The 15,643-nt window shown below is 37.5% G+C and overlaps 1 protein-coding gene across 24 annotated transcripts in view; it reads left to right on the plus strand.

Annotated features, from left to right (window-relative positions):
* Positions 1–15,643, plus strand: part of ank2b (ankyrin 2b, neuronal) — an 874,534-nt gene that overhangs the window by 411,023 nt on the left and 447,868 nt on the right. For all 24 annotated transcript variants that reach the window (XM_073065114.1, XM_073065112.1, XM_073065128.1 and 21 more), the window contains one exon: positions 14,910–15,011. In XM_073065114.1, coding sequence (XP_072921215.1) covers positions 14,910–15,011 — 102 coding nt within the window. The remainder of the gene's footprint in view (positions 1–14,909; positions 15,012–15,643) is intronic.

Raw genomic sequence — 15,643 nt, forward strand, 5'->3', positions numbered from 1 at the left:
AGGTCAGGTGACGGACGTATGTGTTTGGGAGCACTTCGGGTCCAGTGATCACAATACCATTAGTTTCAATATAATTATGGAGAAGGATAGGACTGGACCCAGGGTTGAGATTTTTGATTGGAGAAAGGCTAACTTTGAGGAGATGCAAAAGGATTTAGAAGGTGTGGATTGGGACAATTTGTTTTATGGGAAGGATGTAACAGAGAAATGGAGGTCATTTAAAGGTGAAATTTTGAGGGTACAGAATCTTTATGTTCTTGTTAGGTTGAAAGGAAAGGTTGAAAGTTTGAGAGAGCCATGGTTTTCAAGGGATATTGGAAACTTGGTTCGGAAAAAGAGGGAGATCTATAATAAATATAGGCAGCATGGAGTAAATGATGTGCTCGAGGAATAAACGTAAAAAGAATCTTAAGAAATAAATTAGAAAAGCTAAAAGAAGATACGAGGTTGCTTTGGCAAGTAAGGTGAAAATAAATCCGAAGGTTTTCTACAGTTATATTAATAGCAAAAGGATAGTGAGGGATAAAATTGGTCCCTTAGAGAATCAGAGTGGACAGCTATGTGTGGAGCCGAAAGAGATGGGGGAGATTTTCAACAATTTTTTTTCTTCGGTATTCTCTCAGGAGAAGGATATTGAATTGTGTAAGGTAAGGGAAACAAGTAGGAAAGTTATGGAAACTATGACAATTAAAGAGGAGGAAGTACTGGCGCTTTTAAAGAGTTGGGATGTAATGTTAAAATTGTACAAGGCATTGGTAAGGCCGAATTTCGAGTATTGTGTACATTTCTGGTCACCAAATTATAGGAAAAACATCAACAAAATAGAGAGAGTACAGAGAAGATTTACTAGAATGTTACCTGGGTTTCAGCACCTAAGTTACAGGGAAAGGTTGAACAAGTTAGGTCTTTATTCTTTGGAGCATAGAAGGTTGAGGGGGGACTTGATAGAGGTATTTAAAATTATGAGTGGGATAGATGGAGTTGATGTGGATAGGCTTTTTCCATTGAGAATAGGGGAGATTCAAACAAGAGGACATGATTTGAGAGTTAGGGGGCAAAAGTTTAAGGGTAACATGAGGGGGTATTTCTTTACTCAGAGAGTGGTAGCTGTGTGGAATGAGCTTCCAGTAGAAGTGGTAGAGGCAGGTTTGGTATTGTCATTTAAAGTAAAATTGGATAGGTATATGGACAGGAATGGAATGGAGGGCTATTGGCTGGGTGTGGCCCAGTGGGACTAGGTGAGAGTAAGTGTCGGTATGGACTAGAAGGGCCGAGATGGCCTGTTCCCATGCTGTAATTGTTATATGGTTATATGATTGCCTCTCATAGCTAACCATTGAAGCCATATAGAAACGGGGTGACTATGCTGGCATGGCAACCAACCAATCTAATTACCCAGAGGTCCATACTTACCAAACAGCTGTCATGGGCCTGTGGTTGGCTGATATTAAATTCTGTGAAGCTAGGGCTTCTCTCCTGTGAAATGTCTCAACCAGTCACCCTTGCCGAATAGTGCCTGCAAACTGGAGGCATATTGTTTATAATTCCATTCATGGCCTTTTGCATTTGGGCCAGAAGGCCTCACAGTAACTGATTGCACTAAATTTGGTACGGCACAGCCTCAGAAAGAACATGCATAATTGGAATACAGCCTCTGTTGAGTGCCAGCAGATGAAAATTAGCCATCTTGTTTGGGCACCATTGGCACCTTTTGAGATCCCTGAGCGACAGTTTTAGCACTGTCAACATGGACCTGGTTTGTCCTCTTCTTCCCCACCCCCCCCCCCCCATCCCATGGTTTCACTCACTTCCTTACCAGGCAGCCAGAGGTCATCAAACATGGCCACAGAAGTGCCTTGGCATTCATCAGTATCTGTGTTGCTTGGCTTGGCATCCCCATTTCAAAATTCCTCAAACTACCATCCCCAGTTCACATCAGACCCTTGCACCCAAGACCTCAGTGTTAGCTACATCACGACATGGCGAATCCCCCACAGTCCAATAGCCTATGTGTGCAGTTTCACCATTCCTTAAAGCCTGTTCTGAGGGCTTCCCTGATGGATGAGTGTTGGCATGATTGTCCCCTGTGACTCCTGCTGGGGCTCAGACTGTCTCCAAGAGAGGATCTACGGTTGTCTGTAGCTGAATTGGTATATGGGCAGCCATTTCAAATGCCAGCTGATTTTATTCCTGATTCCATGACTGCTTGGTCAGCCTTTCAACAGTGTTTCGCCCTCCTCAATAACCTCAATTCCTTCAAAGGTTTATTTTCAAAGTATGTATGCAGAATTACAACTCTGAGTTTTGTCTTCTCCAGATAGCCATAAAATACAGAAAACCATAGACATAGTTGAAAGAAAGACATCAATTGCCCACTGCATGAAAAAAAAGTAAGCAAAAGCTTGCAAACCCCAAACCTCCCCAACCCCTCCCTCGCACATAAACTAACAGATCATGCAGATTCCCAGCCTGCCAATCGGCAACAAGAAAGAATGGGCTAGAACACGAAAGACATAGAACTACCTCTCATCATGGTGTACAGCACTCTTGGGCTCCTTTTGACCTACTTTCTGCCTCGTTCATTTTCTTCTGCCATGATGCACATCAACATCTTCTTAGGCCCCCTTACAATGGCCTGTTCTGCATTTTGGAATGGAGAGAAAAGACTTTTATCAGAGATAAGAGGGGTAAACCTGAATATATTTTGGTAGATTACCTTAAACCGGCCCACCAAGATTTGGAGGACTCTACTACCATGCCCCTGGCGTCACGACATGATCAGGAGCGTGTCATTACTCCTCTGGATGAGCTGGAGGCACCTGCTGTTACTTCATCCATTGCAGTACAAGAGCTCGTCCAAGCTCTGGACATGCTCACAATGCCGGCTTTGGTGAATTCTTGGGGGGGTGGGGGTGCTGTGTAGGGCAAAGTAATGGGTGGAAATATATGGGTAATTCACAACCACCGACATTGAGTTACGGTTCACTTTAAGAGGCTGGTCTGACGTGATGACATAATGACATGAAACTCTTTACAATGCTTTATGTTCTGTGTTTGGTTGACAATAAATGAGTTGTTATAGTTTTCTTTAAACTCAACACACCTCTGCCATTTTATTTACAAAAACCTACAATGGAATGGCAGAGCAGACTCAGTGGGCTGAATGATTTAGTTCTTCTCCTATGTCTTATTGTCTTATACAGGAATAACTTTAGGTGCACCAAACTCCACCAGTGATACCCATGGCAAAGGTGGTTGATACAGAGATGTTCAGATGCTTGGACTTGGCTACCTTTGTTGACAGATCTAACTTTGATTTTACGAAGTGTTAGAAGAAATATTGTCTCAACATTTAAAACATTGAAAAGAAAGCGAATGATGTAACTGTGGCATTCTGTGGCTATATGTATCAAAATATTATTTTTCTTCACTTGCAAAAACATATGGTTGTAAGCCACAAAGAGGTATTTCTTTAGCTGGTAAAGTGGAGTTAGTGATACTGGGGTGGAGCATTTAGAAAATTTTGATTGTAACCCCATGGAAAAATATAGGAATGGACTTGGAATAAGAGCATTAAATTTGAGGGCTGATTTGTTTAAAATGAAATAGGGCTCAACAAAGGGAGACTGGAAGCATCTATTTGTAGGTCAGTCTACATCTGCACTATGGGAAGAATTCAAAGGAGAAATGAGGTCACCAAGTTCCTGTGAGTGAAAACCAAGCATAACATTTGCAAGAAGCCCTGGATGTTGAGGGATAGTAAGGATAGAAAGAGAAAAATAGAAGCATATGCAGGAATATAGAACTAAAGTTGGGAGGGTCCCATCAAGGATATAAAAGGTATAGGGGGGCACTTAAAATGAAGTTTGGAAAGCAAATACCGTAGATTCCGTACTACAGAGCGCACCTGATTAAAAGCCACAGGCTCTAATTTTAGAAAGAAAATCAATTTTGTACTTGTACAAGCCGCACCGGATTTTAAGCCGCAGGTGTCCCACGTTGTAATAAGAGATATTTACACAGAAAGATATTACACGTGAGGATTTTTTAACTTTTAATTAAATCCGTATGGTAACATAAACAAATACATATTGCAAATGCTTTTTTTCGAACCGTGCCTGTAACACGGCTACTTTTAAATATACATACGTATCGGTAACACACAAATTACGTTGCGTATACTTTTTTACTGAACAGTGCACGAACAACATTCCAATATCTCCTAACGACTGGTAAAAAAATATATACTGCAGCCTACCAGGAAAAGTTATTGATCGCCTTTAACTTAAAAGCAGCGTTCTCACGCGGGTCTAATGCCGCTCGCCCCCACCTTCCCGTTTATCGCAAACCGGTATTTCCCACAAGACGCGGCGAAACCGGATGTGACGTCATAGCATCCCGGGATGTAGTACAGAAAACAAATATAGTTAAAACACTTCTAACTTTAACTAGAAAATACTAACAAATGAATTACTAAGCGAAAATATTATAAACTAAATAACTGCCATAAAGGCAGCACAATGCTTTTCTTCGAGTGTTTTCCATGTTGATGAGGGTGAGTACAAATGACTGATTTACAATAATTTAATTGTGAAAGTGCGCTTGATTTATCGTACAATTTCATTGGACCTCTGTGAACTACTCATCAATTTTATTGGTCTACTGTTACGAGGCAAAATGTTTTTGGCGGCATGAAAAAAAACCATGCATTAGCCGCACCGTAGTAAAAGCCGCAGTGTTCAAAGCTGTTCAAAGCATGGGGAAAAAGTAGCGGCTTATAATCCGGCATCTACGGTATAATTGGCAGATAGGATTGAGTTAAATCAAAAGGCATGTTGTTAATATACTAAGGATAAAAAAAAGAGAATAGTAGGACCCAATTTGGACAACATGGGCAATCTGTGCATGCAGCTAGAAGGTGTAGGTGAAGTCTGAAATGAATACATGTCATTAGAAGTGAACTTTGTGGTTGGAAGATTCAGCAAAGGGGAAGGTGAAATTCCAGTGGAGCAGGGAAATTCTTGGCAATTACAGTCCTGTGAGCCTAACATCAATAATCACAAGTTCTAAAAGACAGGATTACTTGAAATTTGAGAAGGCTAGAATAATGTGGTCAAGGGCAGATCTTGTCTGACCAGTTTAGTTGTCTTTTTTTGAGGTATCAAAGTATATTAATGAGGGCAGTGTCCAGTTGTGTTTACATAGACTTCCATACAGTCTCTCCTGTCAGGGTATGTCAGGGAGATTATTGACAAGTAGATCCAGGACAAATTGGTAGATTGGTTCCAAAATTGGCTTGGCCCATATGAGGCAGAGGGTGATGGTAGAACATTGTTTCGTGTTTAGATCATTATGACTATGGCATTCCACAATGTTATAATGTTTGTGTGTGAACGTAGGAGGAATGGTCAATATGTTTACAGAATCATGAAGATTGGATGAGTAGTTGATTATTCTTTTATTACTTCTTTTCAGTAGACAGTCATTAAAGTTGGGTTACTTCACAGTGGGCAAAGGCATGGGGTGATGATAAGTAGTTTGGTAGATTCCTGTCTTCATCTAATTTCTGTTCTGTCTCCCATTGTAGGCATTCAGCGCAGTTTGTAATGACCACTGTCATCATCATAAAACAACTGTTCAGATGTATATTTTAGAACTAGGCAGCAATATTCCCCACTGCGTTATAGAAGAAACAAAATTTTAGGGCGCTATGGGTAATCTTAGGTAATTTCTAAAGTAAGGACATGTTCAGCACAGCATTGTGGGCCAAAGGGCCTGTATTGTGCTGTAGGTTTTCTGTGTTTCTATGAAACCTCTTTTGGGTTGACAGTTGCTAATCACTTGAGCCAATAAAACATCCATTGTACTTCTGACAAACATATTCCTCAACTCAATAAATCATGAAGCACCAAAAATATGGACCCAAGTCCTGAAATTATTGATTATAGTTTCGGTGGGCATCACAAGCCCATATGATGTAACTCTAATCTAGGAATTGGTGAATCACTTGTGTTCTTCATGAAAGAAAACACAAGGAAATGAGGTTTTGCAAAAACAAATTTTTCAGATCTGGAAAAAAGTACTATGTCAATTTTATGTCAGTCTAAATAAATCTTCTGATCTATCAAGATAGATGAATGACCAACACTTTAAACATTTTATCCTTGATTTGACATGAAATTTTCACATCATCTAATAAGTAACTATTTCATTTATTCTGCAACTCTATTTATTATCTTAACCCATAACTTAATATAGCTAAATTTTCATTCTGCTATTTTGAAATGTGGGAGATGAAAGAACAGTATCATGATCACAAGGAATCTTCTCACATTTTTCAATGTAAAAGAGTTGGAGAGGATTGCTCTAATCAGTGAGTATTGAGTGGTCTGTTGATTGTAAAATAAAAATTCTTTTCTTTTTGAATCTTTTTATTAGTTTTCAAACAAACATAAGAAGAGAAACATCAAATACAGAGAGCTTGAGAGTACATAATTAATAAGGCTAAGTTACAAATATAAACAGTTAATAACCCAGATATAATAACCTCCCAAACACATAGTGTTACAAAAAATGGAAAAATGAAAAAAAAAAACAAAAAAATAAAAAAAACTAACCTAACCGACATGAGCTATTATATCATATCAAATATACACAGTGGTGTCAATAACTCCGCACCTCCATCCAAATAATTAAGATGATAAGAAAAAGGTTCGGGAAAGGTCAGTTTAACTCGTATGAAAATGTTGAATAAATGGTCTCCAGGTTTCTTCAAATTTGACCAAAGGGCCAAAAATGACACTAATAATTTTTTCTTTTTTTTTGTAATTTATTTTTTTATTGAAGTTCATCATCAAACAAATATTTCCATAAGATGTATTTCAGACATTGTACATATATATCACAAATCTCCACAAAGTATTTATCTGAGGTATGCACTTATAGAAAAGAGTGGAAAGAAAAAACAAGCAAAAGGGAAAAAATCTATGTACAAGTAGGGAGTGATCTTTTTTTACAACATATTCATTGATTTATGAGGATAAAATCAGGCCTATGAGGCATTATGTAGTTAAACCATTTTTCCCAGTATGAATCAAATTGTTCCAGCTTATGATTAACAGATGCTGTTATCTTCTCCATTTTGTAAATGTCCGTTGTAATTTCCATCCATGTATTTAAAGTTGGGCACTCCTGTGATAACTATTTCCTAGTAAGAGTCTTTTTACCAGCCACCAACAGTATATTCATTAAATATTTATCTCTTTTCAACCATTCTTGAGGTATATATCCAAAATATATGGTCTTACTCTCTAAGGGTATTTCACATTTAAAGATGTTTTGTAGGGCATTGTGTATCCCCCTCCAATAGTCTTTGATACCAGGGCAGTCCCAAAAAATATGATAATAATTTGCTTTTTGATTTCCACAATTTCTCCAGCAAACAGGGAGGTTACTATCATAATGGGATTTCTGAGAGGGTGTAATAAAATATCTTACCAAGTTTTTTCATCCAAACTCCCTCCATTTCTGTGAACTGGTACACTTATATTGATACCTCCATATTATTGTCCATTCTTCCTCAGATATAATTATCCCTCCTTCCTTCTCCCATTTTGTTTTAATGTATGACGTCAAATGTGTTTTAAGATTTGACAACCCCTTATACATGCTTGAAATGACTCTACTACCGTTATCTGAATTATATGATTTTCTAAATAGCTCTATCAAGCATGTACTTGCATCGGTTACATTTTTAAGTGTCTTATTAACATATTGTCACATCTGTAAATACCGATAAAGATCTTGTTTTTCTAATAAGTGTTTCTCTTTAAGCATTTCAAAACTGAACAGTGTTCCTTCTTTCATTATGATGCAAAGAACTGTTATTCCTTTAGCTGTCCAGTCCTTAAATCTAGCATTCAATTTATTTGGTGTAAAATCTGAGTCATATGTACACCATTTAAGAATTCCAGTATCTCCCTCTAGATTATATTATTTTATAGTAGTTTTCCATATTTTAAGAGTCAATTTCACCCATGGGTTATCAATAGTATTTATGTACCTTTGCAGGTTGTTATCAGCCAAAATTGCTTGTATGGGGATGAAGTTGTAAGTTAATATTCAAAACTGTTGAAATAATACCAAAAATATGTTTCCAGTATTTTTGAAAGCAAGGGCAAGACCAAAACATGTGAGTCAATGAGGCTACTTCAGAGTGACATCTGTCACAGATTGGATTAACATGAGAATGAAATTGAGCAAGTTTGTGCTTGGACATATGAGCCCCATGTACCACCTTGAATTGTATTAGGGCATGTTTGGCACAAATTGAAGAGGAGTTAACTAACTGTAAGATTTTCTCCCATTGCTGTGTATGTAAAGGACATTGAAGTTCTTTTTCCCATTCATTCTTATTTTTATCTGACATCCTTGGTTGTATCTTCATGATCATATTATGTGACGGCTACTAAACCCTTCTGATAGGGATTTAAACCTAGAATTTTTTCCGTAATATCAATTGGGCATGAATTCAGAAAGTTTCAAAAGATTTCTAAGATTCTAAAATTGCTATTAAGATAATAGTTCTACCTAAATTTTTATATTTATTTCAAGCATTACCAATTTTTATTCCTAAATCTTTTTTGATATTATTGATTCCAAAATATTCTCGTATGTATGGCAGAATAAAAATCCTAGATTAAGTAAAAAATACTTACAGAAGCCTAAGAAGGAAGGAGGTTTGGCTTTACCAAACCTAAGATTTTACTACTGGGCAGTTAACATCCAATATTTAATATTTTGGACACAGGAAGTGGCGGCATTACAAAGCTCACAATGGGTAAGTTTGGAGTGCAGATCTGTACAGGGCTTTTCATTGTTCTCTATCTTAGGATCTTCGCTTCCCTTTGTCCTCTCTAAACTGAATAAACAAATAACTAACCCTATAGTTAAATATACATAATGAATATGGTTTCAATTTTGTAAATTTTTTGGTTTGAATAAGTTCATCTTATCAAGCCCTATTATATCTAACTTTCTTTTTCAGCCCTCTCTTATGGACCAAGCCTTTGTACTATGGAAAACGAGGGGTATAACATGTTTTCAGATAATTGTTTTATGTCCTTTGAACAGCTGTCCAATAAATGTAATTTGTCTAGAGCCCATTTTTTTTTAACATATTTACAAGTAAAATTAAAATTCTGTAAATTTTAACAGTAATCAAGAAGGCCATTGTGATTATCTGAATGTTTCATTGCAATAGAAATGACAAACTGTGGAACAAATATTTAGGATTGAAACCACTGGACCAAATTGACACAGACATTATGATTTATCACATCCCACACTTCTCTCTGATTTCATAACAGTAGAAGAATTGTATCATATATTCTCAAATAATGGCCTAACTATGATGCCTAGCTTTAGCTGGGAGTATCTGCTGGATTTTGACTTAAGATCTGTTTTTATTTAATATTAATCTCTACAGACATATTTGGGAATAGAACACAAGGTATACTTGTTAAGTTCTCCATCCTTGACTTTGGTTGTTGCTAATCAATTTTCCCATATACATGCTGAGACTGTAACTACAATGATGGGCTAGTAAGTTACTAGGTGACATAAAGGTTGGTGATGTTATGGATAGTGTCAGAAGTTGTTGTGTATTACAATGGGGCATTAACTGAATGCAGAGCTGGACTGAGAAGTGGCAAATGGAGTTCAACCCAGAGAAGTGTGAAGAGGGGTAATGGCAGGATTGTTAGCACTGTGGCAGAACAAAGAGACACAGGGACCCATGTCCACGGACAGTGGCAGATGGAGTTCAACCCAGATAAGTGTGAGGTGGTTCATTTTGGTAGATCAAAGATCAACACTTGGCAGTGTGGAGGATCAGAGGGATTTTGGGATCTGAGTCCATAGGACACTCAAAGCTGCTACGCAGGTTGGCTCTGTGGTTAAGAAAGTATACAGGCTTTCATCAATCATGGGATTGAGTTTAAGAGCCAAGAGGTAATGTTGCATCTATAAAGGACCCGGGTCAGACCCCACTTGGAGTACCGTGCTCAGTTCTGGTCGCCTCACTACAGGAAGGATGTGGAAACTATAGAAAAGGTGCAGAGGAGATTCACAAGGATGTTGCCTTGTCATCCCATGTACAGGCACTTAAATTAAGTGTAAGTGGTGTAAGTCTGTATGTGCTGTTTCTCTGAGTAGAAATGAAGAGAAACGTAGTAGAGTGGTTCTACACTGCTCAATATTGATACTGGATTTCTGCAGTATAACAGCAGTCATTAAGAAATACTCTCACACAGGTTTAAATAAAAGTAATACCAAAGTAAGTATACTCTCTGATTTCTTTCAGATTGTTATTCCTCTGTAGTGGTGACAAATTTCACAGTAAAAGATGGAAATCTCATAATGACTTCAATTTGATACAACTATGATACAGTTTAGCAGATAAAGATAATATGCATATAAGTGTAGATAATGTGATAATTTCAATCATATGTATGTGTTGTGGATTTTCAACTTAACATTGTAAAAGCGACTGAACTGAAGGGATTGAGCTTTGACATTGCAATTGTCACAACATATTGGATTAATGAAGTTTGACTTTACATTTGTAGAAAATTAATGGGCTGATCATGTCATATGAATGCTGCATTCGTAATGTATGGCATAAAGCACTTGATTGACCTGGTTGGATATTAGTAATGGAAATGTAGGACAATACTATAAAATAATTAGGAATAGTTAAAAAGGAAAATAAGGTATTCTGCATTTTGCTTCATTATTGGAATGAATTACAATACAGAGAATGCGCAAAAATAATTTTTTTTATTTGATGCTATTGGATATGACCATGCCTGCTGTTGCAGGCTGTAGAGATATTGTCATGCATTACATCATATGCAATGTTCGAGCAGTGATTGGAGAAAATGTTGAATAACAGGATCTGCAGGGTAACTCCCGTGGCGTGCTAATGCAGATTTGGTATGTTGGTGTTCAGTACTCTGCTGCATTGCCACACTTGGCTTCATTTGAAGATCAATTTTGTAAAGGCAGCTGGAGGATAAAATGCACATTGTGGTCTGTACTTCTAAGATTACTTTATTGCATATCTTATAGATATTCTTAATGATATGCAAAGAAAAATCTAGTGAACTGTGATCACTGCAGTGCAGCAATCCTTTGAGTCTTTTCATTGGTAAACTCTGAGACACAGTATTTTAACAGCTTGTTTTTAAACATAGTATACTACAAAGCCAGATGGGGTTTTTTTTTGCTGTTGTAACTGACACTGAAGTTCAAACTGTTTGCTGATCTAACAACCAAGTACATTTAATATTTAACCAATATTACTAAATAGATTGTAACTGTAGACATTTATATTATCCCTCAGCATGGGGGATTCACTGGAACAAAAATACTTTTATTTCTACTTGTATCTCTTTGAAGGAGATGTGACTCTGGAGTTGAGTGAGATAGGTGTGTAAATTCAGTCTAGTTATTACAATGTGAAGGGAACTCAAGTATAAAAGATTCATAAATGAATATTCTGGGTTAAAGAACTGAATCGCCACAGCATTTTATCTCAGTCTTTGCAGCATATTCTTTATATCACCCTGACTGTGGTCATTTTAAGGCATGAAATAAAAGCATAAAATGTTTGAAGTACTCAGCAGATCAGGAAAACAAAACAGCTGAAGACTCCTTCAGATCTGGGCGCAAGCTACGAAGGCATGCTGGAAGCTACAAGGGGCCATTTATTGGGATCATTCTTTGGGTTTGGGGAAAGGATTTCTGGTGAAGAAAAATGATAAGGAAATTAACCCCTTCTTTACCAATGTTCTTCCAGAAAGCTGGCAAAAAAGGCAAACAAATCGGTTAATGAGGAATGCATAAAATTGGGTTGGAAAAGGAAACTTGAAAATGAATACAGTAAAAATAAACAAAGTTCAAAGTAAATTTATTATCAAAGTACATTTACAATCCTGAGAATTATTTTCCTGCGGGTAGACTCAGCAAATCCGTGGAATAGTAACTATATTAGGGTCAATGAAAGATCAACCAGAGTGCAGAAGATAACAAGCTGTGCAAATGCAAGTATAAATAAATAACAATAAATAACAAGAACATGTGATAACAAGATAAAGAGATCTTAAAGTGAGATCACTGGTTGTGGGAACATCTCAATGGATGGGAAGTGAGTGCAGTTTTATCCACTTTTGATCAGGAACCTGATGGTTGGGGGTAGTAACTGTTCTTGAACCTGGTGGTATGAGTCCAGAGGCTTTTGTACCTTCTAGCTGATGGCAGCAATGAGAAAAAAAAATGGCCTGGTTAGTGGGGATCTCTGATGCTATTTTCCTACAACAGTGTTTTGTGTAGATGTGCTCGATAGTTGGGAGGGCTTTACACATGATGTCCTGGGCCAGACCAACAACCTTTTGTAAGATTTTCCATTCAAAGGGTTAGGGTTAGAGACTGAAAGATAATTACCAAAAAGAAAGCCTAAAGCTTGGTTAAAAAATTCATAATTGGGAGTGGAATGAAGAACTATTGATGAGGCAAAGATGATATTCCAGCTATTTCCTGGAAACAATAGGTTTGCAGATTGCAACACACAAACATAATGCATCTGGCAGTGTCTATGGAGGTAAACGCTTGGGGTTGAGACCTTTCATCTGCACTCGAAACACTGACTGTTCATTTCCCTCCATAGATGCTGCCTGACTGCTGAATTCTTGCAGTGTTTTGTGTTGCTGTCGATTCTTCTATCTGCATTTTCTTGTGTCTTCGGGTTTCTACATTGGACTTCACCCATTTTTGGCCAATAGTGTAAATGGTTGCAGTTTTTTGTCTAACATCCAATCTGGAATTACTAAATCCGCTATATTTTTATCTTATTGATTGGTTTACATCTTTTTCTTCTTGTGAAGTGCTGCCTGCACATCTCCTGTAGACAGCTTTCTGTGGAGCTTACAAATTCTGTGTTATTCCCACGATGAGCACTGTTTCTATGACAACCACAGCAACCACATAAAAACTGCCAGTGATGAGAAGGATACTTGTCTTTGTTGTGTTCACCACCTAACCTTACTCTACTACTGCAGTCATATCAGGTGTCCCTTCCATGAGTCAAAGTCACAGATCATATTGCAGGAAAAAATGCCAAGTTGCTATAGGGTCTGAGATGTGTTGAACTGATTTGCTATGCAAGTAGTTAAGGAATCAGTCAGGCAAGCACATTAGGAAGTAAAAAACATTGATATCCCAGTGGAATACTTTGATTCTTTTATGAAGAAGAAGAAGAATTTTGTGTGGAATTTGATTCTTGCATGTCAGCGTCTGGTGAATTGCACATATTTGCACCAATTTTAGTCATTAATGAGGAAATAAGTATTGCGAATGTTGATGGTGTAATAACATTTGCAAAAGGCTCTGGATTCAGTTTCTTGGTGCATGTATCTTCATGTGTCCTTCTGACAACGCCAATCCATAAGCACCTGTTGCAAACCGTATTGGTTTGCAACCACAATGGTCTTCTTTCACCTCCTCTGCTACTTGTCTTCATCAATCTCCATTGTATCTTCCCTGTTTAATACATTTTCATGACTGGAGCTTCTAAAATATTGTTTTGTTTGTGGTCAAATATTACATTAGTAAGGTTGCTTGGGCTTATAACCGTATCCAAGTAATTTCTGATGCCTTCACTCCCACAAACTTAGAAACACAGCCAACCTACAGCACAATCCAGGCCCTTTGGCCCACAAAGCTGTGCTGAACATTTCCTTACCTTAGAAATTACCTAGGGTTACCCATAACCCTTTATTTTTCTAAGCTCCATGTACCTATCCAGGAGTCTCTTAAAAGATCCTTTCATATCTGTCTCCACCTCCATCGCTAGCAGCCCATTGCACGCACTCACCACTCTGTGCGTAAAAAAAACTTACCCCTGACATTTCCTCTGTACCTACTTCCAAGAACCTTAAAACTGTGTCCTCTCATGCTAGCTGTTTCAGCCCTGAGAAAACACCTCTGACTATTCACACGATCAATGCCTCTCATCATCTTTACACCTCTATCAGGTTAGATACCAACTTCTCCCAACCAAGCATTGGTATTTACCTTCGATGTCCAGAGAATCAGTGATCCCTAGATCTTCATTTGTTATTCTTCCACCCTACAATATAATTCCATTATAAAACATATTTTTCCTTCCCAGCTTTTGTGGCTCCTGTTCCAGAGTTGCTATTTCTTCTTCAGCTCCTTTTTCATTGTTCTATTACCCCAGAATCTACCATTCACACATTTACCTAAAGCTGATGCAAAACAAGGCAGTATCAAGGATAAGACGGACCTTGATGCTCATGTTCAAAAATTCCTGAAGATGGCAGAAGAATACAAGGCATTTGGGATGCATTAGCCAGGGTGTAGAATACAAGAGAATTAACATTATGGTATAACTGAATGTGCAAGGTTTTGATTAGGTACACAAAGGCATGCTATTCAGAAGTCTAATCGTAGACTAATGATGTAGAGATTGAGTTCTATAGCACTGGCATATAAGGTACAGAGAGATTAGAGTAAATCTTGTAAACACGGGAAGTATGTTTCACCGTGAATAACAGAAGTTGAGTTCAGTTGTTGAGTCTCCACACATAGATATTAATTTTAAGTGCTATTTTTCTTGTGTATTTTCAACAGACCCTTATTCTTGCAGACACCTTTTATATATGGGAACCCACTACTAATGATTTCTGTATCACTTTTATGCTGTTTTACATAAGATGCATCATAGATTTATAGAAAAAGTACTACTAGGATTCGATTTTTCTGGTTAACTACACAACAATCAATCATAGATTAAGTATTCATATTACTTTTATATTCCTGTTTTTCAGTCTGACAGCAATGCAAGCTTCCTTCGTGCTGCTAGAGCAGGAAATCTTGATAAGGTGCTTGAGTACCTCAAAGGAGGTATAGATATCAACACATCAAATCAGGTATGCACTATTTATGGCATTATAGAATGATTTCTTATATTTTCCCTGTCTTTGGTGTAAGGAAGTATGTGATTGCCATGAGGAAGGAAAGCTGTAAAGCATAAAAACATGGCAGGAAAATATTGCTGTAAATCAAAACTAACTACAGATAGAAATCTGAAATAACAACAGAAAACATTAGAAGCATACAGCACATTAAGCAACAATTGTGTGAAGAGAATCAACATTAATGTTTCAGTTCAAGGATCTGAAGAAGAGCCTAAAATGTAAGTTCTGTCCCCCAGTCCACAGGTACTACCTGAGCCACTGTATGTTCTTGCTTTTATTACAGGAAAATGTAAATGGTCATCTGAATTGGACATACAAATTGCTTTCAGAACTTAATCCTGGGAAATATAACATGGTGCATTTAGGAAAGAATTGTTGTTCCTATATTCAAGAAAGGGAGTAGAGATAGCCCAGCAAATTATAGACCAGTGTGTCTTACTTCAGTGGTTGGTAAGTTGATGGCAAAGATCCTAAGAGGCGGGATTTATGAACATTTGGAGAGGCATAATATGATTAGGAATAGTCAGCATGGCTTTGTCAAAGGTAGGTCATGCCTTACAAGCCTGAATGAATTTTTTGAGGAT

Source organism: Hemitrygon akajei, chromosome 13 (genome assembly GCF_048418815.1).
Source record: "Hemitrygon akajei chromosome 13, sHemAka1.3, whole genome shotgun sequence".
NCBI classification, from domain to species: Eukaryota; Metazoa; Chordata; class Chondrichthyes; order Myliobatiformes; family Dasyatidae; genus Hemitrygon; species Hemitrygon akajei.